This window comes from Hypanus sabinus, chromosome 19, assembly GCF_030144855.1.
Source record: "Hypanus sabinus isolate sHypSab1 chromosome 19, sHypSab1.hap1, whole genome shotgun sequence".
Lineage (NCBI taxonomy): Eukaryota > Metazoa > Chordata > Chondrichthyes > Myliobatiformes > Dasyatidae > Hypanus > Hypanus sabinus.
In genome coordinates, this window is record NC_082724.1 from 71215550 (window position 1) to 71243328 (window position 27779).

Genomic DNA, 27779 nt, shown 5'->3' on the forward strand with positions numbered 1-27779 from the left:
CTGTTACTACCTTGAAGTAATGATGTAATGTATGGATGGACGGCATGCAAAACAATTTTTTTCACTCTACCTTGATGCATTTGACAATAATACACCAATTTACTAACTTTCAGTTAGTCCTATTCCCCTTATTTCCCTGCAGTCGGCTCTCGTTCACATGACCTGGTTCAACTGTGAAAAATCAGTTCCATATCTATTTGGTTTTAGTTCGATAAAGCACAGATGACGGCTGAGGACTGAGCAGTGGATATTATATGCGTGGACTTTGGTAAAGCAAGGTCCCTTGTGGAAGGGTGCTGCAGAGGATTAAGGCACTTAATGAAGACTCGGCAGGTTGGATTCAACATTGGCTTGGCCAAAGGAGACTGAGGGTGATGGGGGAGATGTTCTTTTCTGACTGGAGACCTGTGACCAATGGTGCTACATAAGGATTCATGATGGGTTCCTTTTGTTTGTGATATACATGACAGATTTGTGTGAAAATGTAGGTGGACTGATTAGTAAATCTGCAGATGATACAAAAAGCCATGGAAAAGGATGAAGGTTGCCACAGGATTCAGCAGGTTATGGACCAATTGGAAATATGGGCAGAGAAATGCAGAAGTTAAATCTGGACATGTGTGAGGTACTGCACTTTGGGAGGTCAAATGTAAGAGGAAAGTGTTTAGTAAATGCCAGGAATGCAGAAGAACATACAGAAGAATCCTGGAGTGCAAGTCCATAATTTCTTGAAAGTGGCAAAACAAGTAGAATTGGTGGCAAAGAAAGCATACAAAATGCTTGTGTTCATCTTTCAGGGTGTTTGCTATAAAAGTTGGGAAGTCACATTGCAGCTGGTCTGGTCACATTTGAAGTTTTGGTGAGGATGTGATAGGGTTTGACCAGGAGATGCCTCGATTAGGAAATATTAATCATAAGGAGAAGCTAGTCAGATTTGGGTTATTTTATCTGGAGCATCGGAGACTGAGGGGAATGGGGTGTGACCTGATAGAAGTATATAAAATGATGAGAGGAGCAGGTAGGGTTGATAGTCAGAGTCTTTTTCCTAGGGGGGAAATATCAAATTCAGCAGGGATTAAAGGAGAAAAACTATTATGTTACTTTAAGACAGTGAGTGGTTGGAACATTCTGCCAAGGGACGTGGTGAAGGTAGGTGTGGTAGTGATGTTTAGGAAGCATTTAGACAGATACATGAATAGGCAGGGGAGGGAGGATCATAGCCTATGCAGACAGGTATACTGTTTAAACTGGCAACCTAGTCAGGACTGACATTGTGGGCCAGAAGAGCTGGTTCTATGTTTCACTGATGGTAGCTTTTGTTAACTTCCTTTTATTCCTTTTAATCCTCTCACACTTTTTTGTCAGATCTTTTCTCAGCCAAGGACGTGTTGTATAGCCATGGACATCCAGTAAGGTCAGCTTTAAGAGCACAAGTTGCATTTCTGAATGGTGACAAGCCAGAAACTACTTATCTTTCCTATTGACTGTATAAGGTGTTACACAGGCCTACCTGTATATGGATCAGCAATCAGATTTAGGATAACACCTGGTTTCCCATCAATGTTGAAACAAACAGCATCTTTATGATTGTTGACTGTTGTGATGAATTGAAGCTCACTGTCAACTTAGAAAAAAATCGAAGTTTTAGAAGAGTAAAATCATGGCCATCTTTATAAAACAAGATTTGAGCCATTGACATGATAATTTCAAATTTTCCTGGAGATAAATTTCTTCCACTACTTTTGACGTTAGGGAGGAAATTAAAGTCTAGTAAGCAATTCTAGGAATCAAAACATTTAGAATAATTCTATCCTTAAGAAGACATTTTAACAGCTGAATTATACGCTGTTTCTCTCCTTAATAAAATTCTATTTTTTTAAATATTGAATTTCATGTTCAATATGTAACCTAGTTGATAATTTTGTGAGGTTAGCCATAGGTTTCTGTTCAGAAAGCATAACACACAAAGACTTTTGAAGCAATGAATCATTCAAAATCTATGGAATAAGGCATGTGTTGTTTGTGTATTAGGAAGGAGATTGAAAGAGATAAATGTTATAAGATAGCAGCATATCAAAGACTCTTGTTTTGTGGCTATTTTTCTCATCAGTTTGTTTTCAGATGCTATCTCTCAGTAAGTGTTGACTCTACTATTGTCTATGTGAAATATCCGTTCTAGTAATGCTTACTTACTTTGATCAAAATGACTAATTTTCCCTTCCTTAATGTAATAGATGAAAGCAATCAGAGCATCATGGATTAAGTTACCATAAAAAGACACATGTATTCTCTGACAACATATATGCTGGCATGGATTGGTGCAGAAAGTAGGATGTATGTATAAGTGGATAATTTTAGGGTGTTGGGGATCTATGAGGAATGTGCTGAATCCCCATCTTTTCAAAATCTACAGAATATCAACACAGTTCAAATGTTATATATCAAAGAACGAAAATCACAAAATGAGAGCTGGCTCTGTGATTTCTGAGAAGACAGGAAAAGGTTTCAGGAAAAATAGATAAGTGAATCGGTAAGAACATGGTAGATGGAATATTATATTGAAAAATGTAATGTCATCTAGATAATGTTTTGTAACTCCAAAACACAAAACTAATTGAAAGGAAAAACATGGAGCCGAGATAACTCAATGTATGTTCTTAGCTTTACTTTTAGCAAGGTATGCACATATGACGTGCTGGCATAATTACATTGTGCTGCCTTTATGGCAGTTGTTTAGTTTATAATATTTTCGCTTAGTAATTCGTTTGTTAGCATTCTAGTTAAAGTTAGGATTGTGTAAAGTTGTCTGTGAGATATCGCGGCATGCGATGACGTCACATCCAGTTTCGCCGCGTCCTGTGGGAAAATACCAGTTTGGGAAAAACGGAAAGGTGGGGGTCGAGACATGTGTGAACAAGCAGCAGCAACATTTTCTCTCTATGCACCAGGAACATTGTGAAAGCAACGCTGTGAGTTATGAGATAATTGATATGTTGAATTAAAATGTTAACGGCGATCCTGTTAAAAGTAATGACGGTCGATAATGTTTATGTTTTCGTTAGTTAAAGAGTTGTGGATAGTTTGTGTTGAAGTGTATTTAAAGCAGTCAATGGCGTAGGTAGATTCTGACTGTATGCTGCACTTTAATGTAATGTAGTTGTTGTAGTTTTACCTTGCAAGTATTTATCATGTAAATGTAATATTAAGAAGGAAACAAATGCTGTACAAATCTTGTATTGTTTTATCAACAGTTTTCACCATACGTCAATGTGGAAGAGTTAACAGTAAACGGTTAATCTTACTGTGATCCTGTCGTTATTGACAAAGGTTTAACTCGGTGTTTAGCTCGTCGTTCCATTACACCCGAGCGAGAACACTACATGCATATTCCATTCACATGTTTTTACATGTAACCCGTAATGAATTATGTAAACAACAAAGAATGCTTAATCAAACTATATGCTCACAATATTACTGAAATATTAAGTACACAACTCTACTCTCTGCTGAGCTATAAGCTCCAATTCAATATAGAATACATCTCAAGTATATACACAGTATACTATATAATGCTACTAGTATACAGATGCCCACAGTGTAGTCAATTTTAAATTTTCCCATTCAGGTCTAAAGATTTAATCACTGTGAAGGACTCCTTACTCTTGTGGGTTAACACCTTTCTGGGCAAGGGGGAATCATTCTGCTCACCAAGTGAGACTTGTGGCTGTGAATCAATCTCAGCTTCTGGGACCTCCTTTGTGGTGGTTGTAGGAGCTGACCCTGGCACTGCAGGCAGTGGTCTGACTGCTCTGGACACCTGTCTTCTCTGACACAAATAAGAGAATATCTGTAGATGCTGGAAATCCGAGCAACAGACACAAAATGCTGGAGGAACTCAGCAGGCCAGGCAGCATCTGTGGAAAAAAGTACAGTTGATGTCTCGGCTGTACTTTTTTCCATAGATATTGCCTGACCTGCTGAGTTCTTCCAGCATTTTGTGTGTGCTTCTCTAACAATTGACTCTCCTCTCCTCAAGTGATCAATGGATTATCTGCAGATGACATCATATGCAATCTTCACTCTGTAGGAGAGTGGTCCATTTCAGTCCTTCGTCTTTCCAAGTCACCACTTCTGAACATCTCTGTAGCCCTTGGCCAGGAGTGAAACATCAAACCTCCTCAATTTGTCTCAGCTGTTTGTCCTGCATACTCCTTCTGAGATTGGGTTTGAGGAGGGGATGTGGCATGCAAATAGTGGGTGGATCTCCAACCAAGGTGTAGTTGTTTTAACCAAGCACAACCCCACAGTGCTGTCCTCCTGTTTTTCTTTTATCACAGACAGGCCTAATGTGATTAGACCATAAGACCATAAGACCATAAGACATAGGAGCAGAAATAGGCCATTTGGTCCACTGAGTCTGCTCTGCCATTTGATCAGGGCTGATCCATTATCCTCTCAACCCCATTCTCCTGGCTTCTCCCTGTAACTTCTTGTAACGCTTACGCGACAGGCTGGTATATGTCTAGGGGGAAATTTCCAGCCACTTGCCAACCCCTCCTCCCGTATATGCAGATGCTGTGGAAAACAAGTTAACGCAGCGACGCACACACAATATCAAACTCACACCAGATACAGTTATGGTATATACTTTAAGGATTTTACAAGAACTAAGTGATTACTAGCGATACAGTATATATGAAGGAAAAGAAAATAAAGAAAAAGGCGCCAAACTTATCAGGGTTCAGTCAGTTTAGTGCACATTGTTGGAGCTCAACCATCGAACTGTTCGACCCCTCTTCGCTCTCCTCCGACCTCCATGACCCCGCACCTGGGACCACCCAAAGTGATCAACCAAGCAGTGCAGCATGTGTCCAACTTCTTCCTGACGTCTTCTTCCTGACTCTCCAAAAAAGACCGCAAAATCCCAGCGCCCGGCCCACAAGAAAACAAATGACATCCAACCCCATTGGTTAACAAATGAATACAATACCCGTTATCAGCAATTCTAATCCTAAACAGACTGTGAGAAGCTTCCAGAATGCTCTGCAAGACAACACTCTCTCAACAGTTAACAAAGAAGCAGTTTTACTTTTAACAAACAAAGAAGCCATTTTGATTAACATATGCAGTACATGCTCACACCCTGATTTATCAAGAACCTATCAATCTCTGCCTTAAAAACATCCAATGACCGGGCTTCCACAGCCTCCTGTGGCAATGAATTCCTCATCATCTAAATTCTAAATGAATGCCCCACTATTCTGAGAGTGTGCCCTCTTGTCCTAGACTCCCCCACTATAGGAAGTGTCCTCTCCATATACACTCTGTCTAGGCCTTTAAACATTCAGTAGGTTTCCATGAGACCCCTTTCATTCTTCTAAGTTCCGAATGGTCCTGATGTGATAACCATTTAATTCCTTTGTTTATTGGTGCTTGTAGTTCACTGTTATGAATGTCATTCCCACTGGAGTCATCTTTTCTCCCGTACAAGTTCTCAGTTGGGTATCTGCAGTCTTCAGTTCAATATCTTTGACATGCCATTCAAAGTAATTTTGTGGAATGACCGAAGCAGCTGAGTCACTGTACAATCCCATTTTAGATGATTTGCTAATCACTTCTGCTGCAAGCCAAATTGCCTATTTATTGTTAATTTTCACATTGCACATCTCAAGGTTATGCAGTCCTGTGTTACTCTCAAAATTACCATTTTTTCATCAACAGCATGCAGATTAGTGATCTTTTTGACATTGCAACTTGACTTTTTATCTTTTTCTCTTCCCTGTGCAGTCCATTTATTTTTATCTGCCTGACATGCTCTTTGTATGCATCCTACTTTGTTGTATTTTCTGTATGTTTTGCCCTTAAACATACATTGGTCTGGTGTATGTGAGCCTCTGTTTCAACAGTAACAGGATTTGATTGGCCATACAGGTTTCTGTTCAGATGTTGCAATTTTGTTCAAGCTTGCTTTCTTTACTGACTGCAACTCAATTGTGTCTCTGCTGATAGTCCCGACCTCCCCTTGCTGGTGAAGAATCCCAGGCACCCTTTTTGGGACCCGCCTCAATGCCGGCGCGTGCCATTTTGTGAGCCGGTTCGAGTGCGCTGGGAATTGGGTTGCCACATAACCCCCCCCCCCCAAGTTTCAGCGATACACCCCCCAATGTCCTCAGTCTGGGTCGGACTCTGTTTGGGAGGCCTGCCTCTGCGCCTCGGTGCCCGAATCTCGACTGGCTGTGCCAAGTCCACATGGGCTGGTTTGAGTCGGTCCACAGTGAAAACCTCCTCTCTTCCCCCAATGTCCAGTACGAATGTGGACCCGTAGTTTCTGATCACCGTAAACAGCCCCTTGTAGGGCCGCTGTAGTGATGCCCGATGTCCGCCCCGTCGTACAAACACAAACTTACAGTTCTGCAGGTCTTTGTGTACGCAGGTTGGGTTCTGCCCATGCTGTGAAGTGGGTATGGGGGCCAGGTTACCGAGCCTCTCACGTACTCTGTCCAGGACTGCTGTGGGTTCATCCTCTTGCCCCCTTGGGGCTGGTATGATCTGCCCTGGGATGACCAGGAGTGTACCATACACCAACTCGGCCGACGAAGTGTGCAGATCCTCTTTGGGCGCCGTGCGGACTCTGAGCAGGACCCAGGGAAGTTTGTCCACCCAGTTAGGCCCTTTGAGGTGGGCCATGAGAGCCGACTTCAGGTGACGGTGGAAACGCTCCACTAGCCCGTTCGACTGTGGGTGGTAGGCAGTTGTGTAGTGCAGCTGTGTCCCCAAAAGGCTGGCCATAGCTGACCACAGGCTGGAGGTGAACTGAAGGAGGTAATGTGGGCCGGTACACCAAAGCGAGATACCCAGGTTGCAATCAGTGCTCGGGCGCAGGAGTCGGAGGTGGTGTTGGTGAGCGGGACTGCATCTGGCCATCTTGTGAACCGGTCCACGATAGTCAGGAGGTGCCGCACTCCTTGCGACACTGGCAGGGGGCCCACGATATCCACATGAATGTGGTCGAAATGCCAGTGGGTGGGGTGGAACTGCTGCGGCAGAGCTTTGGTGTGCCGCTGCACCTTGGCCATCTGGCAGTGCATGCACGTTTTGGCCCATTCACTGACCTGCTTGTGGAGTCCATGCCAAACGAACCTGTTGGCTACCATCCAGATGGTTGACTTGATGGAGGGGAGCGCTAAGTTGTGAATGGAGTTGAAAACGCGATGCCGCCAGGCTGCCGGGACGACGGGGTGGGGTTGGCCGGTGGTGACGTCACAGAGTAGGGTCCTCTCACCTGGGCCTACGGGGAGGTCCTGGAGCTGCAAACCAGAGACTGCGGTTCTGTAACTGGGGATCTCCTCGTCTGCCTGCTGCGTCTCCGCCAATGCTTCATAGTCTACCCCCTGGGACAGGGCTTGGATGTTAGGGCGGGAGAGGGCGTCCGCCACGACATTGTCCTTTCCCGAGACATGCTGGACATCCGTCGTGTATTCAGAGATGTAGGACAGATGTCGCTGCTGGTGGGATGACCAGGGATCGGACGCTTTCGTGAACGCAAAGGTAAGCGGCTTGTGGTCCGTGAACGCGGTGAAGGGCCGACCTTCTAAGAAGTACCTGAAATGCCGGATTGCCAGGTATAGCGCCAACAGTTCCCGGTCGAAAGCACTGTATTTGAGCTTGGGTGGTCGTAGGTGTTTGCTGAAAAACGCCAGGGGTTGCCAGCAACCCTCGATGAATTGTTCCAGCATTCCACTGACTGCCGTGTTAGATGCGTCCACTGTGAGGGCGGTAGGGACATCCTTTCTGGGGTGCACTAGCATCGCAGCATTTGCCAAGGCTTCTTTGGTTTTAACAAAAGCGGCGGCGGACTCCTCACCCCAGGTAATGTCCTTGCCCTTACCCGACATCAGGGCGAACAGAGGGCACATGATTTGGGCTGCTGAGGGGAGGAAGCAGAGGTAGAAATTCGCCATACCCACGAATTCCTGCAGGCCTTTGATTGTGTTGGGTCAGGGGAAGAGGCGGACCGCATCAACCTTGGCGGGCAGAGGGTTTGCCCCGTCTTTAGTAATCCTGTGGCCCAGGAAGTCGATGGTGTCGAGCCCGAACTGGCATTTGGCCGGGTTGATTGTTAGACCGTACTCACTCAGTCAGGCGCAGAGTTGACGGAGGTGGGACAGATGCTCCTGACGACTGCTGCTGGCCATGAGGATGTCGTCCAAATAGATGAACGCGTCCCGTCCCACCGCGTCCATTAACCGCTGGAACGTCTGTGCGGCATTCTTTAGGCCGAACGGCATGCGGAGGAACTCAAAAAGGCCGAACAGGGTGATGAGTGCCGTTTTGGGGACGTCGTCCGGATGCATCGAGATTTGATGGTATCCCCGGACGAGGTCTACCTTGGAGAAGATCCATGCGCTGTGCAGGTTTGCTGCAAAGTCCTGAATGTGCGGCACAGGTTAGCGGTCTGGTGTTGTAGCCTCGTTCAACCTGTGGTAGTTGCCACATGGTCTCCAGACCCCTGTTGCTTTGGGCACCATGTGCAGGTGGGAGGCCCATGGGCTGTCAGACTGCCGTATGATCCCCAATTCCTCTATCCTCTTGAACTCCTCCTTCGCCAGTCGGAGCTTGTCTGGGGGAAGCCGCCGAGCGCGGGCGTGGAGGGGTGGTCCCTGGGTCGGGAAGTGGTGCTGTACTCTGTGTCTGGGCATGGCTGCCGTGAACTGCGGTGCCAGAACCGATGGGAAATCCGCCAGGACCCTGTTGAAGTCGTTGTCGGACAGCATGATGGAGTCGAGGTGAGGGACTGGCAACCGGGCTTCTTCCAGGGAGAATGTTTGAAAGGTCTCGGGGTGGACCAGTCTCTGCCTCGGCAGGCCGACCAGTAGGATGTGAGCCCGCAAAAAATCCGCACCCAGAAGCGGTTGGGCTACGGCGGCCAGTGTGAAGTCCCACGTGAACTGGCTGGAGCCGAACAGTAGCTGCACCGTACGGGTGCCGTAGGTCCTTACTGTGCTGCTGTTCGCGGCCCTCTTGGTGGGACCTGGTTCTCTGTTGCAGGTGTCGTAACTCGTTGGAGGTAAGACACTGATCTCCTCTCCAGTGTTGACCAAAATGCGGCATCCCGACTGCTTGTCCCAGACATACAGGAGGCTATTCCGATGGCCAGCCGCCATAGCCATCAGCAACAGCTGGCCCTGGCGTTTCCCGGGAACTTGCAGGGCGGGCTACAGCAGCAGGCTTCTGCGCTCCACCGCTGGTGGTAGAAGCACCATTGTTCATTAGTCTCCTCACCCCTGCCTCTGGGGTTAGTGGGCTCTGCAGCCTGGCCTGGGAGTGTGGCCTGGTGATCTGTGCGACAGACGCCCCACTCTCCTTCTTGGCTTTCCACAGCACGTCTGCCCGGGCTGCCACCTTCCGGGGGTTACTGAAATCCGCGTCAGACAGCAGCAGGTGTATGTCCTCGGACAGCTGCTCTAGGATCGCCTGCTCAAACATAAGGCAGGGCTTGTGACCTCCAGCCAGGGACAGCATCTCGTTCATCAAAGCCGATGGCACCCTGTCTCCCAAACCATCCAGGTGCAGTCAGCGGGCAGCTCACTTGCGCCGTGAGAGTCCGAAAGTCCTTATGAAAAGGGCTTTGAATTCTGTGTATTTGCTGTCCTCCGGGGGCGACTGTATGAACTCCACAACCTGAGCGGCTGTCTCCTGGTCAAGGGAGCTCACCACGTAGTAGTAAAATGTGGAATCTGCGGTTATCTGCCGAACGTGGAATTGGGCTTCTGCTTGTTAGAACCATAGGTGAGGTCGCAGCGTCCAGAAGCTTGGCAGTTTTAATGAAACTGCATGAACAGGTGCGGTGTCGTTCATCTTCGGCCCAAATATCGCCACCAATTGTAGCGGTGCGCTACACACAGCGCTGAAATAATGACATGCAGTCGGTGAGTTGCAGTTGCAAAAGAGATTTTTTCAAACTTCGCGGCCTCGCTTTAAAGCCTTCCTGTTCCCGCCCTCCCTGGGTGGGAATGCTGTAGGGGGCGCATATTCACATTCCCGTCCTGCGCGCGGGCTTTTCCCCTTGCTGGTGAAGAAGGCCTGACGCCCTTTTTGGGACCGGCCTCAATGCCGGCGCATGCCACTTTGTGAGCCGGTTCGAGTGCGCTGGGAAGTGGGTCGCCACAAAAGCTCATTTTGGTTGGTGTGGTTGGAGTAGTTAAACTTCGAAGCAAACTGCATGTTTTTCCACTCAGCAAAACTGGCATTCATTTCTCATTGGCAATTTCATCTGCTTCAGATTCACTCACTATACATTACCCAATTAAATTTTGGGCAACTGAAACCACCTATCTTTCTGACGTAGCCAGCTTTTACTGCTTTATTTTTTATTTATAATTATTATCACTTGATCTTCCCTCTTTATGAACCTGTGAATTTGTCAGTTTACTGCCTTTTTTAACCTGAATATCTCATTGTGCGTTCTTAAAACTCGAACATCTTACTACACAGGTAGGTAATCATTTAAAACATCCTTGTTGCCACTGTTTATGTTTTGTAACTCCAAAACATATAACAAATTGAAAGAAAAACATGGAGCCAGGATAACTTGTGTATGTTCTTAGCTTTTTTTTAGCAAGGTGTGCACATATGAACCGGAGGCATAATGACATATGCCATTCATGTACTTCTGCATATAACTCATAATGAATTATGTAAACAAGGAATGCTTAATCAAATAATATATTTACAATATTCCACAGATATTACTGAAATATTAAATACACTTAACTTGAAATCTACTTAACTTGAAATAAAATTAAAAGAAATATTTCTGAAATGATGAGAGATTGCAAGGTATTTATGATCTGAGGTCCTTGTACAGCAATCACTGAAAATTTCATCATTTTCATCAAAATTTCAATTTCTTTCATCAAGAAATTAGAAAGTTAAATGTTATTTTGGCCTTCATGGCAAAGGGATTTGAACAGAATTTAAATGACAAGTTTCTTCATTTATGCAGAGCTCTGTTAAGATGTTATGTGGAATATAGTTTGCATGTCTGATTTTCCTAACTAAATAAGGATATATTTGTGAAAGAGAAAATGTTTCAAAGAACCACCATTTTGATTTTTAGGATCATTTTCCCTATGATGGTGATTGAACAAAGTAGATCTTTACTGAACAGTTTTGAAAAATAGTAGGCAATCTCATTGAAACATAAAGCACTTAAAAGGTTTAACATTCTTATTCCTGATGTTTTATGTTTTCAGTTAGTAGCATTTACTAGCATATCCAGTGTTGGTGGATGGCAAAAATCCAGTGTATATTGTCTAGCCATCATTTCTCAAAGCCTTTGACAAGGCTACTCACATTAGGTTACTTCACAGAATAGATATCATGGGGGAAATGAAACGTCAGATTAGGAATTCGTTCCAATCACGTATCCAAAAGAAATGTAAATACATGTATAATTCAACCAGGAGATACAGTCAGTGGCCACTTTATTAGTTACTCCTGTACTTAATAAGTAGACAAACTAGTTTATGTTCATGGTCTTCTGTTGCAGTAGAGAAGTGGGTAGAGGGGTATAAGGAGGGGAGAAGGGAGAGGGAAAGAAGAGGGGGAACGGTGAGGGAGGGGATGGGGAATGGAGAGGAGAGGGGGAAGGGAGAGAGGGAGGGAGCGTGAGTTGTGGTATTGGGAGGGGAGAGGGAGAGGGGCATTGGAGGAGGGGAGGGGAGAGGGAGAGGATAACATCATAATTTTATTGCGCGATAATTTAAAATTTGTCTCAAAAACTTACCCATTGTAAGACTGATTTTATCTTGTATAAAACTGGGTGCTTCTGTAAAAGCAAATAATTATAGGATCATCAGAATTAAAAATCTGCAAGTGTTAACTACTGTGTTAAGTTTCAGAAAATTCTTAAATGAATTCTCATGCTTTTAAATTTTATATTACATTTAAATTTCAATTGTTAGCCATATGTAGTGAAGTACCGTAGACAGGTGGGAAAGCATTTGTACAATTTGATTGACAGGATTTGTGATATCCATGGGTTTGTATTGAGTATACTTGAAAGCCTGATTCAGAAACATAATGTTTTTGGATTACTAAAGTAATTGCTTTGAACTCAGAACACTACATGCAAATAACAATTGAATTTATAAAAGGATAAAAATGTTAACATCACAGCATTCCTTGAAAAATATGCACTTGTGACAATAAGCAGAGCATAATCAAGATATTGGACATCGTGTACAAAGGTAATGTATTAATCCTGGGAAAACTAAGCAGTGTGGAAAACTGCATTTAAGGTTGTTTTCTAGATCACTGTTACAAGGAAGTAACCAGGTTCTTTAAGATCATTAAGAGAGGTTAGTTAATACACCTGGAGTCTCCAGGGAGGAGACTAATAAATCTGAACTGCCATCATTCTCTACTCCTGAAAGAAAAAGGGCATATAATGAAGGACAATTTAGCAAAACAATAAGTAGTTAATGTAACATACCAGTGGTTATTGGCGATTCAGTGACATCAACTGAAAATAGATAAATCAATATTTAATCAAATAACTAACATATCAAGTTATTTTGTCTGATAAGATCATAAGACATAGGAGCAGATTTAGGCCATTCAGCTCATTGAGCTTGCTCCACCATTTCATCATGGCTGATCCCGGATCTCACTCAACACTATACCTGTCTTCTTGCCATATCATTTCATGCCCTGACTGATCAGGAAACAATCAACTTTGGGCTTAAATTTACCCATAGGCTTGGCCTCCAATGCAGTCTGTGACAGAGTTTTCCACAGATTCACTACTCTCTGGCTAAACAAATTCTTCCTTACGTCTGGTCTAATAGGTTGCCCCTCAGTTTTGATGCTGAGCCCTCTAGTTCTGGATTCCCCCACCATAGGAAACATCCTCTCCACATTGACCTATCTGGTCCTTTTAACATTCGATACGTTTCAATGAGATACAACCACATTCTTCTGAATTCCAGTGAGTACAGACCCAAAGCTGCCAAACTATCCTTATAGATTAAACCCTTCGTTCCCTGAATCATCCTTGGGCACATCCTCTGGATTCCTTCCAATGACAACGCATCCTTCCTGAGATATGGGGCCCAAAACTTTTGACACTAGTTCAAGTACAGCCTGACTAGTGTCTTATAAAGGCTTAACATTATCTCCTTGCTTTTATATTCTATTCCCCTTGAAATAAATGCCAACATTGCATCTGCCTTCTTTGCCACAGACAGGTAAATTAACCTTCTGGGAGTCTTGCATGAGGACTCCCAAGTGTCTCTGCACCTCAGATGTCTGTACCTTCTCCCAATTTAGATAATAGTCTGCACTATTGTTTCTTTTACCAAAATGCATTATTATACATTTCCTTATACTGTATTTTATCTGATACTTTTTGCTCATTCTTCCAATTTGTCTAAGTCCTACTGCAGTCACCTTGCTTCCTCAGCACTATCTACCCCTCCACCTTTCCTCGTATAATTCGCAAACTTGCCACAAAGCCATCAATTCCATTATCCTGATCATTGACAAACAATGTGAAAAGTAACTATACCAATATTGACCCCTGAGGAACATCACTAGTCCCTGGCAGTCAACCAGAAAAGGTCTGCTTTTTTCCCACATGCTACCTCCTTCCTGTCAACCATTTCGCTATCCATGCCAGTATCTTTCCTGTAATGCCACAGGATTTTATCTTGCTAAGCTGCCTCATGTGTGGCACCTTATCAAATGTCTACTGAAAATCCAAGTAAATGACATCTACTATTTCTCCTTTGTCCCCCCTGCTTGTTACTTCCTCGAAGAACCCTAACAGATTTGTCAGGAAAGATTTCTCTTTACAGAAACCATGCAAACTTTGACTTATTATTAGTCTCCAAGTACTCCAAAACTTCATCCTTAAAAATAAGACCTTTGAGTTGGCTTAGCACTTTTCCCTTAGTAATGACACTCACTCCTGCTCCGACACTCACAGACCTCTGGCACATTGCTGTGATCTTCCACGTTGCAGTCTGATGCAAAGCACCTATTAAGTTCATTATTCCGCCCCCCCCCCATTACTACCTCACCAGCATCATTTTCCAATAGTTCAATATCGACTCTCACCTTCCTTTTACTCTTTAGATAAGTGAAAAAAACTTCTAGAATCCAGCTTTATATTATTGACTCATTTGCCCTCATATTTCATCTTTTCCCTTCTTATAGCTTTTGCAGTTGCCCTTTATTGGATTTTAAAAGCTTCCCAATTTCTCACTCACTTTTGCTACCTTATACACAGCCTTTCCTTGGCTTTTATGCAGTCCTTATATTCCCTTATCAGCCATGGCTGCCCACCCCGTCATTTGAAAACTTCTTCCTTTGTGGAACATATCTATGCTATGCCTTGTGATCTATTGCCAGACACTTCAGCCATCTCTACTGTGTCATCATCCGCCAGTATCCTCCTCCAATCCACCTGGGCAATCCTCCTCTTGCATGCCTCTGTAACCCTCTACCCTTGAAAGATGAAGGACATATAATGAAGGACAATTTAGCAAAACAATAAATAGTTAATGTAACATACCAGTGGTTAATGGCAAATCAGTGACGCGAACTGAAAATAGATGAATCAATATTTAAACAAATAGACAATAGACAATAGACAATAGGTGCAGAAGTAGACCATTCGGCCCCTCGAGTCTGCACCGCCATTCTGAGATCATGGCTGATCATTCACTATCAATACCCAGTCCCTGCCTTCTCCCCATATCCCTTGATTTCCCTATCCATCAGATATCTATCCAGCTCCTTCTTGAAAGCATCCAGAGAATTGGCCTCCACTGTCTTCTGAGGCAGTGCATTCCACACCTGCACAACTCTCTGGGAGAAGAAACTCTTCCTCAACTCCGTTTTAAATAACTGACCTCTTATTCTCAATCCATGCCCTCTGGTAACTAACATATCAAGTTATTTTGTCTGATAAGATCATAAGACATAGGAGCAGATTTAGGCCATTCAGCTCATTGAGCTTGCTCCACCATTTCATCATGGCTGATCCTGGATCTCACTCAACACCGTACCTGTCTTCTTGCCATATCATTTCATGTCCTGACTGATCAGGAAACAATCAACTTTGGGCTTAAATTTACCCATAGGCTTGGCCTCCAATGCAGTCTGTGACAGAGTTTTGCACAGATTCACTACTCTGGCAAAAAAAAAAATCCCTCATTACTTCTGTTCTAATAGGTCATCCCTCAGTTTTGATGCTGTGCCCTCCTGTTCTGGATACTCCCTCTATAGGAAGTGTCCTTTCCACATCAACCCTATCTAGTCCTTTCGACATCCAGTAGGTTTCACGGAGATCCCCACACATTCTTCTAAATTCCAGTGAGTAGAGGCCCAAAGCTGCCAAACAGTCCTCATATGTTAACCCCTTCATTCCCTGAATCATCCTCGTGAACCTCCTCTCGACTGTCTCTAATGCAAATCACATGCTTTCTGAGATATGGCACCCAAAACTGACTAGTGCGGCCTGACTAGGGTCTTATAAAGCCTCAGTACTAACTCGTTGTTTTTATATTCTATTCCCCTTGAAATAAATGCCAACATTGCATTTGCTTTCTTTACAACAGAGAATAGACAATAGGTGTAGGACTAGGCCATTCAGCCCTTTGAGTCAGCACTACTATTCACTATGATCATGGCTGATCATCCACAATCAGTACCCCGTTCCTGCCTCCTCCCCATATCCCTTGACTCCGCTATCTTTAAGAGCTCTATCTAACTCTTTATTGAAAGCATCCAGCGAATTGGCTTCCACTGCCTTCAGAGGCAGAGCATTCCACAGATCCACAACTCCCTGGGTGAAAAAGTTTATCCATTCTAAATGGCGTACCCCTTATTCTGAAACTGTGGCCTCTGGTTCTGGACTCCCCCAACATCAGGAACATGTTTCTTGCCCCTAGCATGTCCAATCCCTTAATAATCTTATATGTTTCAATCAGATCCCCTCTCATTCTTCTATATTCCAGTGCATACAAGCCTATTCACTTCAATCTTTCAACATATGACAGTCCCGCCATCCCTGGAATTAACCTCATGAACCTATGCTGCACTCCCTCAATAGCAAGAATGTCCTTCCTCAAATTTGGACCAAATTTACCACAGACTCAACTTGTAAATTAACTTACTGGGAGTCTTGCATGAGAACTCCTAAGTCCCTCTGCAGCTCAGATGTCTGAACCTTCTCCCCATTTAGATAATAGTCCGCACTATTGTTCCTTTCACCAAAATGCATTATCATACATTTCCTAATGCTATATTCCATCTGCCACTTTTTTGTCCATTCTTCCAATTTGTCTACGTCCTGCTGAAATCACATTGCTTCCTCATCACTACCAATCCCTCCACCTATCTTCGTATCATACACAAACTGCCACAAAGCCATCAATTCCATTATCCAAATCATTGACAAACAATGTTAAAAGAAGTGGTCCCCAATACTGACCCCTGAGGAACACCATTAGTCACTGGTACTAATGACCTACCCACCTTAAGACCTTTGAATTGGCCTAGCATTTTTTCCTTTGTAATAGCATTGGTGCTCATTCCTGATCTCTGATACTCACGGACCTCTGGCGCACAGCTAGTGTCTTCCGCAGTGAAGACAGATGCAAAGCACCCATTATGTCCATTTGCCGTTTCTGTGTCCCACAATACTACCTCACCAGCATCATTTTCCAGAAGTCCAATATCAAGTCCTTTTGCTCCCTTTTGCTCTTTATATAACTGGAAAAATCCTGATTTATCCTGATTTATATTAGTCATTAGACTTTCCTTATATTTCATCTTTTCCCTTATAGCTTTTTTAGTTGTCTTTTGTTTGATTTTAAAAGCTTCCCAATCAATCATCCAATTTTCCACTCACTTGTGCTACCTTATATATCCTTTTCTTGGCCTGTATGCAGTCCTTAGTTCCCTTTGTCAGATACAGTTGCTGACCCCTGCCATTTGAGAACTTCTTCCTCTGTGGGTCACCAACCTGATTTTCCCAATCCCTTTGCATACTGAAATATCCCATTACAATTACGTCCAGCTCCCATTGCAATCTCAACACACATCTTGGCTACTATTTGGAGGCCTATTGTTTTTTTCACCCTTGCAGTTTCTTAACTCCACCCACAAAGATTTAATATTCTCTGACCCTATGTCACCTTTTTCTCAAGATTTAAGTCCATCTTTTACCAACAGAGCCACACCACCTGTATTCTTTTTTCAAGATCTCCTCCCTTTTTCTACTCATATTCTTGATACCAATATGCACCTTGTCTTCTCACCCTCCCTTTCCAGAATATTCTGGATGTGTCCAGAAACATCTTGGACCCTGGCATCTGGGAGGCAAACTACCATCTGTATTTTCTTTCAGTGTCACAGATTTGCCTATAGAGTCCCCTATTACTGGTGCTGTCCTCTTCAGTTCTCTTCCCTTCTTGGCAGACTCGGTGGCAGAGGTACTCACCCTCCCACCCCCCACATTAATCAAAATGGAGAACTTGGTGCAGGGGGCAGCCACAGGGTGTTCTCCACTATTTGACATTCTCCCTTCCCTCTCCTGACAGTTACCCATTTTAACTGTCTCCTATTGCCTTGTGGTGACTACCTTCCTGTAGCTCCTGTCTATTACTGCTTCAGTTTCCCTAACAAGCTGATGGCCATTGAGCTGCAGCTCTAGTTCCCTAACACGGTCTCTAAGGAGCTGTATCTCAGTGCACCTCGTGCAGAAGTGGCCATCGGGGAGGTTTGGAGTCTCCTGGAAATCCCACATCTGGCACTCAGAACAGAACACTGGTTCTGTAGACATGCCCCCTATTCTCTCCACTCCACTCCACTAGGAGGTGCCTCTCTTTTATAGAGACTAGGCTATTAAAGCTCTTCACTGGACCAGTGCAGGAAACCGTTGTGTCTGCACAATACTCCAATTCCCTTTTAGATCACAAGGGAATGTATCTTTACTGTCTATATCCATAATGCATGCCCTATCTACTAGGTACAGCCTAGAATATCAGTGATAATAAATCTAATTGATTTTGAGAGGAGTGGACTTCAAGCTTGTCCTCAGCCTGAGCACAAAATGCAGCAATGGTTGCTTCAGTGAAAAAGAGCTTTGACCTGCGGCCAATCTAGACATCAGAAGTTTTAAGAGGAGGCCAGTTCACTCAGGTCCACTGCTCGAGTACAGAAGGCAGCAGCAGGTCACTACAGCAAAAGGGAGCTTTAGCCAGCGGCTATCGGTGTTTGGCATTGATTAGCAAGAAATAATCGAAGGCAGGCAGGAACAAATAGGACGGCCATTGTCTGAGGTGACAGAGACAGACTGGTGATAGTGAGGCTTCAGTCAGAGAAAGCAAGAGAAAATAAATGCTCAAGTTTTTTTTTTCTTCCCTTCCTTATATCTGCTCAGCGAGCAGAATAGAGTTGCCAGGCAGGACAGTGGAATGCTCCTCTTGTGGGAAGGCAGGGAGACCTCCAGTGTTCCTGACCACTACAACCACGAGAAGAGCATCCAGCTACAGCTTCTAAAAATCCATGTTGGAGCTGGAACCGGATGAACACTGGAGCATTCAGGAGGCTGAGGATTTGATAGATAGGACATATAGAGAGAGATTTACACCCAAGGCGCAGGGCACAGGAAACTGGTTAACAGTCAGCAGTGCTAGAACATAGAATAGTACAGCATATTACAGTCCCTTTGGCCCACAATGTTGTGCCGACCCTCAAACCCTGCCTCACATATAACCCCCCCACCCCAAATTCCTCCATATACCAGTCTAGTAGTCTCTTAAATTTCACTAGTGTATCTGCCTCCACCACTGACTCAGGCAGTGCATTCCATGCACCAACCACTCTCTGAGTAAAAAACCTTCCTCTAATATTCCCCTTGAACTTCATTCCCCTTACCTTAAAGCCATGTCCTCTTGTACTGAGCAGTGGTGCCCTGGGGAAGAAGTGCTGGCTGTCCACTCTATCTATTCCTCTTAATACCTTGTATACCTCTTAACATGTCTCCTCTCATCCTCCTTCTCTCCGAAGAGTAAAGCCCTAGCTCCCTTAATCTCTGATCATAATCCATACTCTCTAAACCAGGCAGCATCCTGGTAAATCTCCTCTGTACCCTTTCCAATGCTTCCACATCCTTTCTATAGTGAGACAACCAGAACTGGACACAGTACTCCAAGTGTGGCCTAACTAGAGTCTTATAGAGCTGCATCATTACATCGCGACTCTTAAAACTCTAACCCTCGAATTATGAAAGCAACACCCCATAAGCTTTCTTAACTACCCTATCTACCTGTGAGGCAACTTTCAGGGATCTGTGGACATGTACCCCCAGATCCCTCTGCTCCTCCACACTACTAAGTATCCTGCCATTTACTTTATACTCTGCCTTGGAGTTTGTCCTTCCAAAGTGTATCACCTCATACTTCTCCGGGCTGAACTCCATCTGCCACTTCTCAGCCCACTTCTGCATCCTATCAATGTCTCTCTGCAATCTTTGACAACTCTCTACACTATCTACAACACCACCAACCTTTGTGTCGTCTGCAAACTTGCCAACCCACCCTTCTACCCCCACATCCAGGTCGATAATAAAAATCACAAAAAGTAGAGGTCCCAGAACAGATCCTTGTGGGATACCACTAGTCACCACCCTCCAATCTGAATGTACTCCCTCCACCACAACCCTCTGCCTTCTGCAGGCAAGCCAATTCTGAATCCACCTGGCCAAACTTCCCTGGATCCCATGCCTTCTGACTTTCTGAATAAGCCTACCGTGTGGAACCTTGTCAAATGCCTTACTAAGATCCATGTAGATCACATCCACTGAACTACCCTCATCTATATGCCTGGTCACCTCCTCAAAGAACTCTATCAGGCTTGTTAGGCACGATCTGCCCTTCACAAAGCCATGCTGACTGTCCCTGATCAGACCATGATTCTCTAAATGCCCATGGATTCTATCTCTAAAAATCTTTTCCAACAGCTTTCCCACCACAGACGTAAGGCTCACTGGTCTATAATTACCTGGACTATCCCTACTACCTTTTTTGAACAAGGGGACAACATTTGCCTCCCTCCAATCCTCGGGTACCATTCCCATGGACAATGAGGACATAAAGATCCTAGCCAGAGGTTCAGCAATCTCTTCCCTCACCTCGTGGAGCAGCCTGGGGAATATTCCATCAGGCCTCGGGGACTTATCCGTACTAATGTATTTTAACAACTCCAACACCTCCTCTCCCTTAATATCAACATGCTCCAGAACATCAACCTGACTCATTGTCCTCACCGTCATCAAGTTCCCTCTCAGTGGTGAATACCGAAGAGAAGTATTCATTGAGGACCTCGCTCACTTCCACAGCCTCCAGCCACATCTTCCCACCTTTATCTCTAATCGGTCCTACCTTCACTCCTGTCATCCTTTTGTTCTTCACATAAATGAAGACTGCCTTGGTGTTTTCCTTTACCCTACTTACCAAGGCCTTCTCATGACCCCCTTCTTGCTCTTATCAGCCCCTTCTTAAGCTCCTTTCTTGCTACCCTATATTCCTCAATATACTGAGTTCCCCTATGGCCAACCCGATCAACAATAGATCTATCACTGTTGGGGGGGATGACCTAACAGAGGAGAATCATAGTGGTTGGGTCTCTGGCACGGAGTCTAAATCTGGGACTCAGAAAGGAAGTGGAGTGGGGGGGGAGTGAGAAGAGGAATTCTGTGGTGATCGAGGATTTGTTAGTTAGGGGAATGGACAGGAGGTTCTGTGAGTGAGAATGAGATTTCCAGATCCTGGGTGCCAGGGTCCAGGATACCTCGGGTCGAGTCCTCAACAATCTTAAGTGGGAGGGTGAACAACCAGAAGTTGTGGTCACTATAGGTACTGATGACATGGATAGGATGAGTGATGAGGTTCTGCATAGGGAGTTCAGGGAGTGAGTTGCTAAGTTAAAGGCAGGTCTTCCAGGGCTGCGATCTCAAGATTCCTGTCCGTGTCATGTGCCAGCGAAGCCAGAACTAGGAAGATTATACAGTGTAATACGTAGCTAAGGAGTTGGTGTAGGAGGGTGGCCAAGTGATTTTTGGATTACTTGGCTCTCTTCCAGGGAAGGTGGGACGTGTACAGAAGGGACGGTTTGCACCTGAACTGGAGGGGGACTAATATCCTAGCGGGAATGTTTGTTAATGCTACATGGTGAGCTTTAAACTAAATAACAGGGGGATGGGAACCAGAGTGCCAGAACAGTTAGTGGAGAGATTGTGGAGGCAGATTTTGGTTCCTAATCTTTTGATTCCTAACTCAGACAAAGTTAGAAATTGAAAAGCTGAGCATGGTGTGACTAGTGTCCTGAGATGCATATATTTCAATGCCAGAAGTATCGTGGGAAAGGCAGATAATACTGCTGAAGATGAGGTAACTGGTTTACAAACAGAGACAATGTGTAGTGAGCAGAGGCTGTTGATATGGCAAAATTACAGTCAACAGAATGAGTTGCAATGTAAAACACAGACAAAGTCGAAAAGGGGTAAATACAGGATAAAGATAGAAACATAGAAAACCTACAGTACAATACAGCCCTTCGGCCCAAAAAGCTGTGCCGAAAATGTCGTTACTTAGAAATTACCCAAGGTTACCCATAGCCCTCTATTTTTCTAAGCTCCATGTACCTATCCAGGAGACTTTTAAAAGACCCTATCATATCTGCCTCCACCACTGTTGCTGGCAGCCCATTCCATGCATTCACCACTCTCTGAGTAAAAAACTTACCCCTGACATCTCCTCTGTACCTACTCCCCAGCACCTTAAAAATGTGCCCTCTCATGTTAGCCATTTCAGCCCTGGGAAAAAGCCTCTGACTATCCACACGATCAATGCCTCTCATCATCTTATACACCTCTATCAGGTCACCTCTCATCCTCCACTGCTCCAAGGAGAAAAGGCTGAGCTCACTCAACCCATTCTCAAAAGGCATGCTCCCCAATCCAGGCAAAATCCTTGTAAATGTCCTCTGCACCCTTTCTATGGTTTCCATATCCTTCCTGTATTGAGGAAGTACTCCACAGTACTCCATGTGGGGTCTGACCAGGGTCCTATAAAACATTACCTCTCAGCTCAAACTCAATCCCACAATTGATGAAGGCCAATACACCATATGCCTTCTTAACCACAGAGTCAACCTGCGCAGCAGCTTTGAGCATCCTACGGATTTGGACACCAAGATCCCTCTGATCCTCCACACTGCCGAGAGTGTTACTATTAATACTATATTCTGCCATCATATTTGACCTACCAAAATGAACCACCTCACACTTATTTGGGTTGAACTCCATCTGCCAGTTCTCAGCCCAGTTTTGCATCCTATCAATGTCCCGCTGTAACCTCTGACAGCCCTCTGCACTATCCACAACACCCCCAACCTTTATGTCAGCAGCAAATTTACTAACTCATCCCTCCACTTCCTCATCCAGGTCATTGATAAAAATCACAAAAAGAAGGGGTCCCAGAACAGATCACTGAGGCACACCACTGGTCACTGACCTCCATGCAGAATATGACCCATTTACAACCACTCTTTGCCTTCTGTGTACAAGCCAGTCCCGGATCCACAAAGCAATGTCCCCTTGCATCCCATGCCTCCTTACTTTCTCAATAAGCCTTGCATAGGGTACCTTATCAAATGCCTTGCTGAAATCCATATACACTACATCTACTGGTCTACTTTCATTAATGTATTTAGTCACATCTCAAAAAATTTAATCAGGCTCGTAAATCATGACCTGCCCTTGACGAAGCCATGCTGACTATTCCTAATCATATTATGCCTCTCAAAATATTCATAAATCCTGCCTCTCAGGACATCTTCCATCAACTTACCAACCACTGAAGTAAGACTCACTGGTGTATAATTTCCTGAGCTATCTCTACTCCCTTCGTTGAATAAAGGAACAACATCTGTAACTCTTCAATCTTCTGGAACCTCTTGTTCCCATTGATAATGCAAAAACCATTGCCAGAGGCTCAGCAATCTCCTCCCTCGCCTCCCACAGTAGCCTGCGGTTCAGCTCATCCAATCCCAGAGACTTATCCAACGATGCTTTCCAAAAGCTCCAGCACATCCTCTTTCTTAGTGTCTATATTTGAATGCGTGCAGTATGCACAATAAGGTAGATGAACTTGCAGCACAGGTACAGATTGGCTGGCATGATGTTGTAGCCATCACTGAATCATGGCTGAAAGAAGACTATAGCTGGGAGTTTAATGTCCAAGGATACACACTGTATCGAAAGGACAGGCAGGAAGATGGAGGGGGTGGCACTGCTCTGTAGGTAAAAAAATTAAATCACATCATTAGAAAGAGGTGACATAAAGTTGGAAGGTTTGAATCATTGTGGAGAAAGCTAAGGAACTGTAATGATTAAAAAGACCCTGATGGGAGTTACATACAGACCCCCAAATAGTAGTAAGGATGTGGCCTACAAATTACAATGGGAGATAGAAAATGCATACCAAAAGGATAATGTTACAATAGTCATAGGGGATTTCAATAAGCAGGTAGACTGGGAAAATCAGGTTGGTGCTGGATTCCAGGAAGGGCAATTTCTAGAATGCCTATGAGACGGCTTTTTAGAGCAGCTTGTGGTTGAGCCACTGGAGGATCAGCTATTGTGGATTGGGAGTTGTGAAATGAACCAGATTAATTAGAGAGCTTCAGACAGAAGAATCCTCAGGGGCAAGTTATCATAATATGATCAAATTCACCCTGAAAATTGAGAAGGAGAAGCTGAAGTCAGATGGATCAGTGTTGCAATGGAGTAAAGGCATGAGGGAGGAGTGGCAGAGTATTGGGGCTGAGAGGAAAATTGGATCAGCCATGATTGAATGGTGGAGCAGACTCAATGAGCCAAATTGCTTAATTCTGCTCCTATATCTTATGGCCTTATGGAATTGGCCAGATTGATTGGAAAAGAAAACTGGCAGGGATGACAGTAAAGCAGCAATGGCTGGAAATTCTGGATGCAATTCGGAAGGCACAGGATATCAAACAGGAAGAAGTATTCTAAAGGCAAGAGAAGTTAGAGCATTGGGAAGCTTTTAAAAACAAACAGAAACAACTAAAAAGACATTAAGAAGGTAAAGATGGAATGTGAAAGTAAAGTAGCCAATAATATTAAGAGAATACAAAAAGTTTCTTCAGATACATAAAGTGTAAAAGAGGGGCGAGAGTGGACATCAGAAACCTGGAAAACGATGCTGGGGATGACAATAGACAATAGGTGTAGAAGTAGACCATTCGGCCCTTCGAGCCTGCACTGCCATTCTGAGATCATAGATGATCATCTACTATCAATACCCGGTTCCTGCCTTGTCCCCATATCCCTTGATTCCCCTATCCATCAGATATCTATCTAGCTCCTTCTTGAAAGCATCCAGAGAATTGGCCTCCACTACCTTCTGAGGCAGTGCATTCCAGACCCCCACAGCTCTCTGGGAGAAGAAGTTTTTCCTTAACTCTGTCCTAAATGACCTCCCCCTTATTCTCAAACCATGCCCTCTGGTACTGGACTCTCCCAGCATCTGGAATATATTTCCGGCTTCTATCTTGTCCAATCCCTTAAATAATCTTATATGTTGCAATCAGATCCCCTCTCAATCTCCTTAATTCCAGCGTGTACAAGCCCAGTCTCTCTAACCTCTCTGCGTAAGACAGTCCAGACATCCCAGGAATTAACCTCGTGAATCTACGCTGCACTTCCTCTACATCCAGGATGCCCTTCCTTAACCCTGGAGACCAAAACTGTACACAATACTCCAGGTGTGGTCTCACCAGGGCCCTGTACAAATGCAAGAGGATTTCCTTGCTTTTGTACTCAATTCCCTTTGTAATAAAGGCCAACATTCCATTAGCCTTCTTCATTGCCTGCTACACTTGATCATTCACCTTCAGTGACTGATGAACAAGTACTCCTAGATCTCTTTGTATTTCTCCCTTACCTGACTCTACACCTTTTAGATAATAATCTGCCTTCCTGTTCTCACTCACAAAGTGGATAACCTCACACTTATTCACATTAAATGTCATCTGCCAAGTATCTGCCCACTCACCCAGCCTATCCAAGTCACCCTGAATTCTCCTAACATCCTCATCACATGTCACACTGCCACCCAGCTTAGTATCATCAGCAAACTTGCTGATGTTATTCTCAATGCTCTCATCTAAATCGTTTATGTAAATCTTAAACAGCTGTGGTCCCAATACCGAGCCCTGTGGCACCCCACTAGTCACCACCTGCCATTCCGAGAAACACCCATTCACCGCTACCCTTTGCTTTCTATCTGCCCACCAGTTTTCTATCCATGTCAATGTCTTCCCCCCGATGCCATGAGCTCTGATTTTACCCACCAATCTCCTATGTGGGACCTTATCAAATGCCTTCTGAAAATCGAGGTACACTACATCCACTGGATCTCCCTTGTCTAACTTCCTGGTTACATCCTCGAAAAACTTCAATAGATTAGTCAAGCATGATTTGCCCTTGGTAAATCCATGCTGGCTCGGCCCAATCCTATCACTGCTATCTAGAATGCCACTATTTCATCTTTAATAATGGACTCTAGCATCTTCCCCACTACTGATGTTAGGCTGACAGGTCGATAGTTCTCTGTTTTCTCCCTCCCTCCTTTCTTAAAAAGTGGGATAACATTAGCCATTCTCCAATCCTCAGGAACTGATCCTGAATCTAAGGAACATTGGAAAATGATTACCCATGCATCTGCAATTTCCAGAGCCACCTTCTTTAGTACCCTAGGATGCAGACCATCTGGACCTGGGGATTTGTCAGCCTTCAGTCCCATCAGTCTTCTCATCACTGTTTCCTTCCTAATGTCAATCTGTTTCATTTCCTCTGTTACCCTATGTCCTTGGCCCATCCATACATCTGGGAGATTGCTTGTCTTCCCTCGTGAAGACAAATCTAAAGTACTTATTAAATTCTTCTGCCATTTCTCTGTTTCCCATAACAATTTCACCCAATTCATTCTTCAAGGGCCCAACATTGTTCTTAACTATCTTCTTTCTCTTCACATACCTAAAAAAGCTTTTGCTATCCTCCTTTATATTCCTGGCTAGCTTGCGTTTGTACCTCATTTTTTTTTCCTGAGTTGTCTTTTTAGTTAAGTTCTGTTGTTCCTTAAAAATTTCCCAATCATCTGTCCTCCTACTCACCTTAGCTCTGTCATACTTCCTCTTTTTAAATGCTATGCAATCTCTGACTTCCTTTGTCAACCACTGTGGCCCCTTTCTCCCCTTTGAATCTTTCCTTCTCCGGGGGATGAAGTGATTTTGCACCTTGTGCATTATTGCTGTTCCACTGTCTTTTCTGCTAGGATATCCGTCCAGTTAATTTTGGCCAGCTCCTCCCTCATGGCTCCATAGTCTCCCCTGTTCAACTGCAACACTGACACCTCCGATCTGCCCTTATCCTTCTCAAATTGCAGATAAAAACTTATCATATTATGGTCACTACCTCCTAATGGCTCCTTTACTTCAAGATCGCTTATCACATCCTGTTCATTACACAAGACTAAATCCAGAATAGCCTTGTCCCTGGTCGGCTCCCGTACAAGCTGTTCCAAGAATGCATCCCGTAGGCACTCTACAAACTCCCTATCCTAGGGTCCAGCACCAACCTGATTCTCCCAATTCACCTGCATGTTGAAATCCCCCATAACTACTGCAACATCACCTTTGCCACATGCCAATGTTAACTCCCTATTCAACTTGCACCCAATATCTATGCTACTGTTTGGTGGCCTGTAGACAACACCCATTAGGGTCTTTTTGCACTTACTGTTCCTCAGTTCTATCCACACAGACTCTACTTCTCCTGATCCTATGTCCCCCCCTTGCAAAGGACTGAATCTCATTCCTCACCAACAGGGCCACCCCACCCCCTCTGCCCACATTTCTGTCCCTACGATAGCACGTATACTCTTGTACATTCATTTCCCAGGTCTGATCTCCCTGCAGCCATGTCTCTGTTATCCCAACAACATCATAGTTACCCATGTAGTAATGGGGGACAAGGAAATGACAGATAAACTGAATAAATATCTTGCATCAGTCTTCACTGTGGAAAGCACTTGCAGCGTGGTAGAAGTTCCAGGTGTTAGGGACCATGAGGTGTGTGAAGTTACCATAACTAGAGCAGATCACAGCTTGGAGCTTAATATGCAATGATACACATGGCATTGAAAGGGCAGGCAGGAAGGCAGAGGGGACAACATTGCTCTGAAATCAAATGAAATCAAATCATTAGAAAGATTAGGCTCAAAAGGTGTTGAATCATTGTGGATAGATCTAAGGAACTGCAAGGATAAAATGACCCTGACGGAGTTGTATACAGGAGCAAGGATGTGACCTACAAATTACAATGAGAGATAGAAAATACGCGCCAAAAGGGCAATGTTACAGGGGTCATATGAGATTTCAATACGCAAGTAGATTGGGAAAATCAGGTCGGTGCTGGGTTCCAGGAGGGAGAATTTCTAGAATGCTAATGACTTGGCTTTATAGAGCAGCTCGTGATTGAGCCCACTGGGGGATCAGCTATTTTGGATTGGGTGTTGTGCAATTAGAATTGATTAGTGACCTTGAGGTAAAAGAACCCTTGGGGGCAAGTGATCATAATATGATCAAATTCACCCTGAAGTTTGAGAAGGAGAAGCTAA

The 27779-nt window shown here is 44.3% G+C and overlaps 1 protein-coding gene across 1 annotated transcript in view; it reads right to left on the reverse strand.

Annotated features, from left to right (window-relative positions):
- LOC132377870 (inter-alpha-trypsin inhibitor heavy chain H3-like) overlaps window positions 1–27779 on the reverse strand; it is a 162039-nt gene that overhangs the window by 11803 nt on the left and 122457 nt on the right. The window contains exons 21-24 of the mRNA XM_059944307.1: window positions 14579–14608; window positions 12497–12526; window positions 11789–11830; window positions 1511–1624 (exon numbers count right to left, since the gene is read on the reverse strand). Of these exons, the coding sequence (XP_059800290.1) occupies window positions 1511–1624; window positions 11789–11830; window positions 12497–12526; window positions 14579–14608 (216 nt within the window). The remainder of the gene's footprint in view (window positions 1–1510; window positions 1625–11788; window positions 11831–12496; window positions 12527–14578; window positions 14609–27779) is intronic.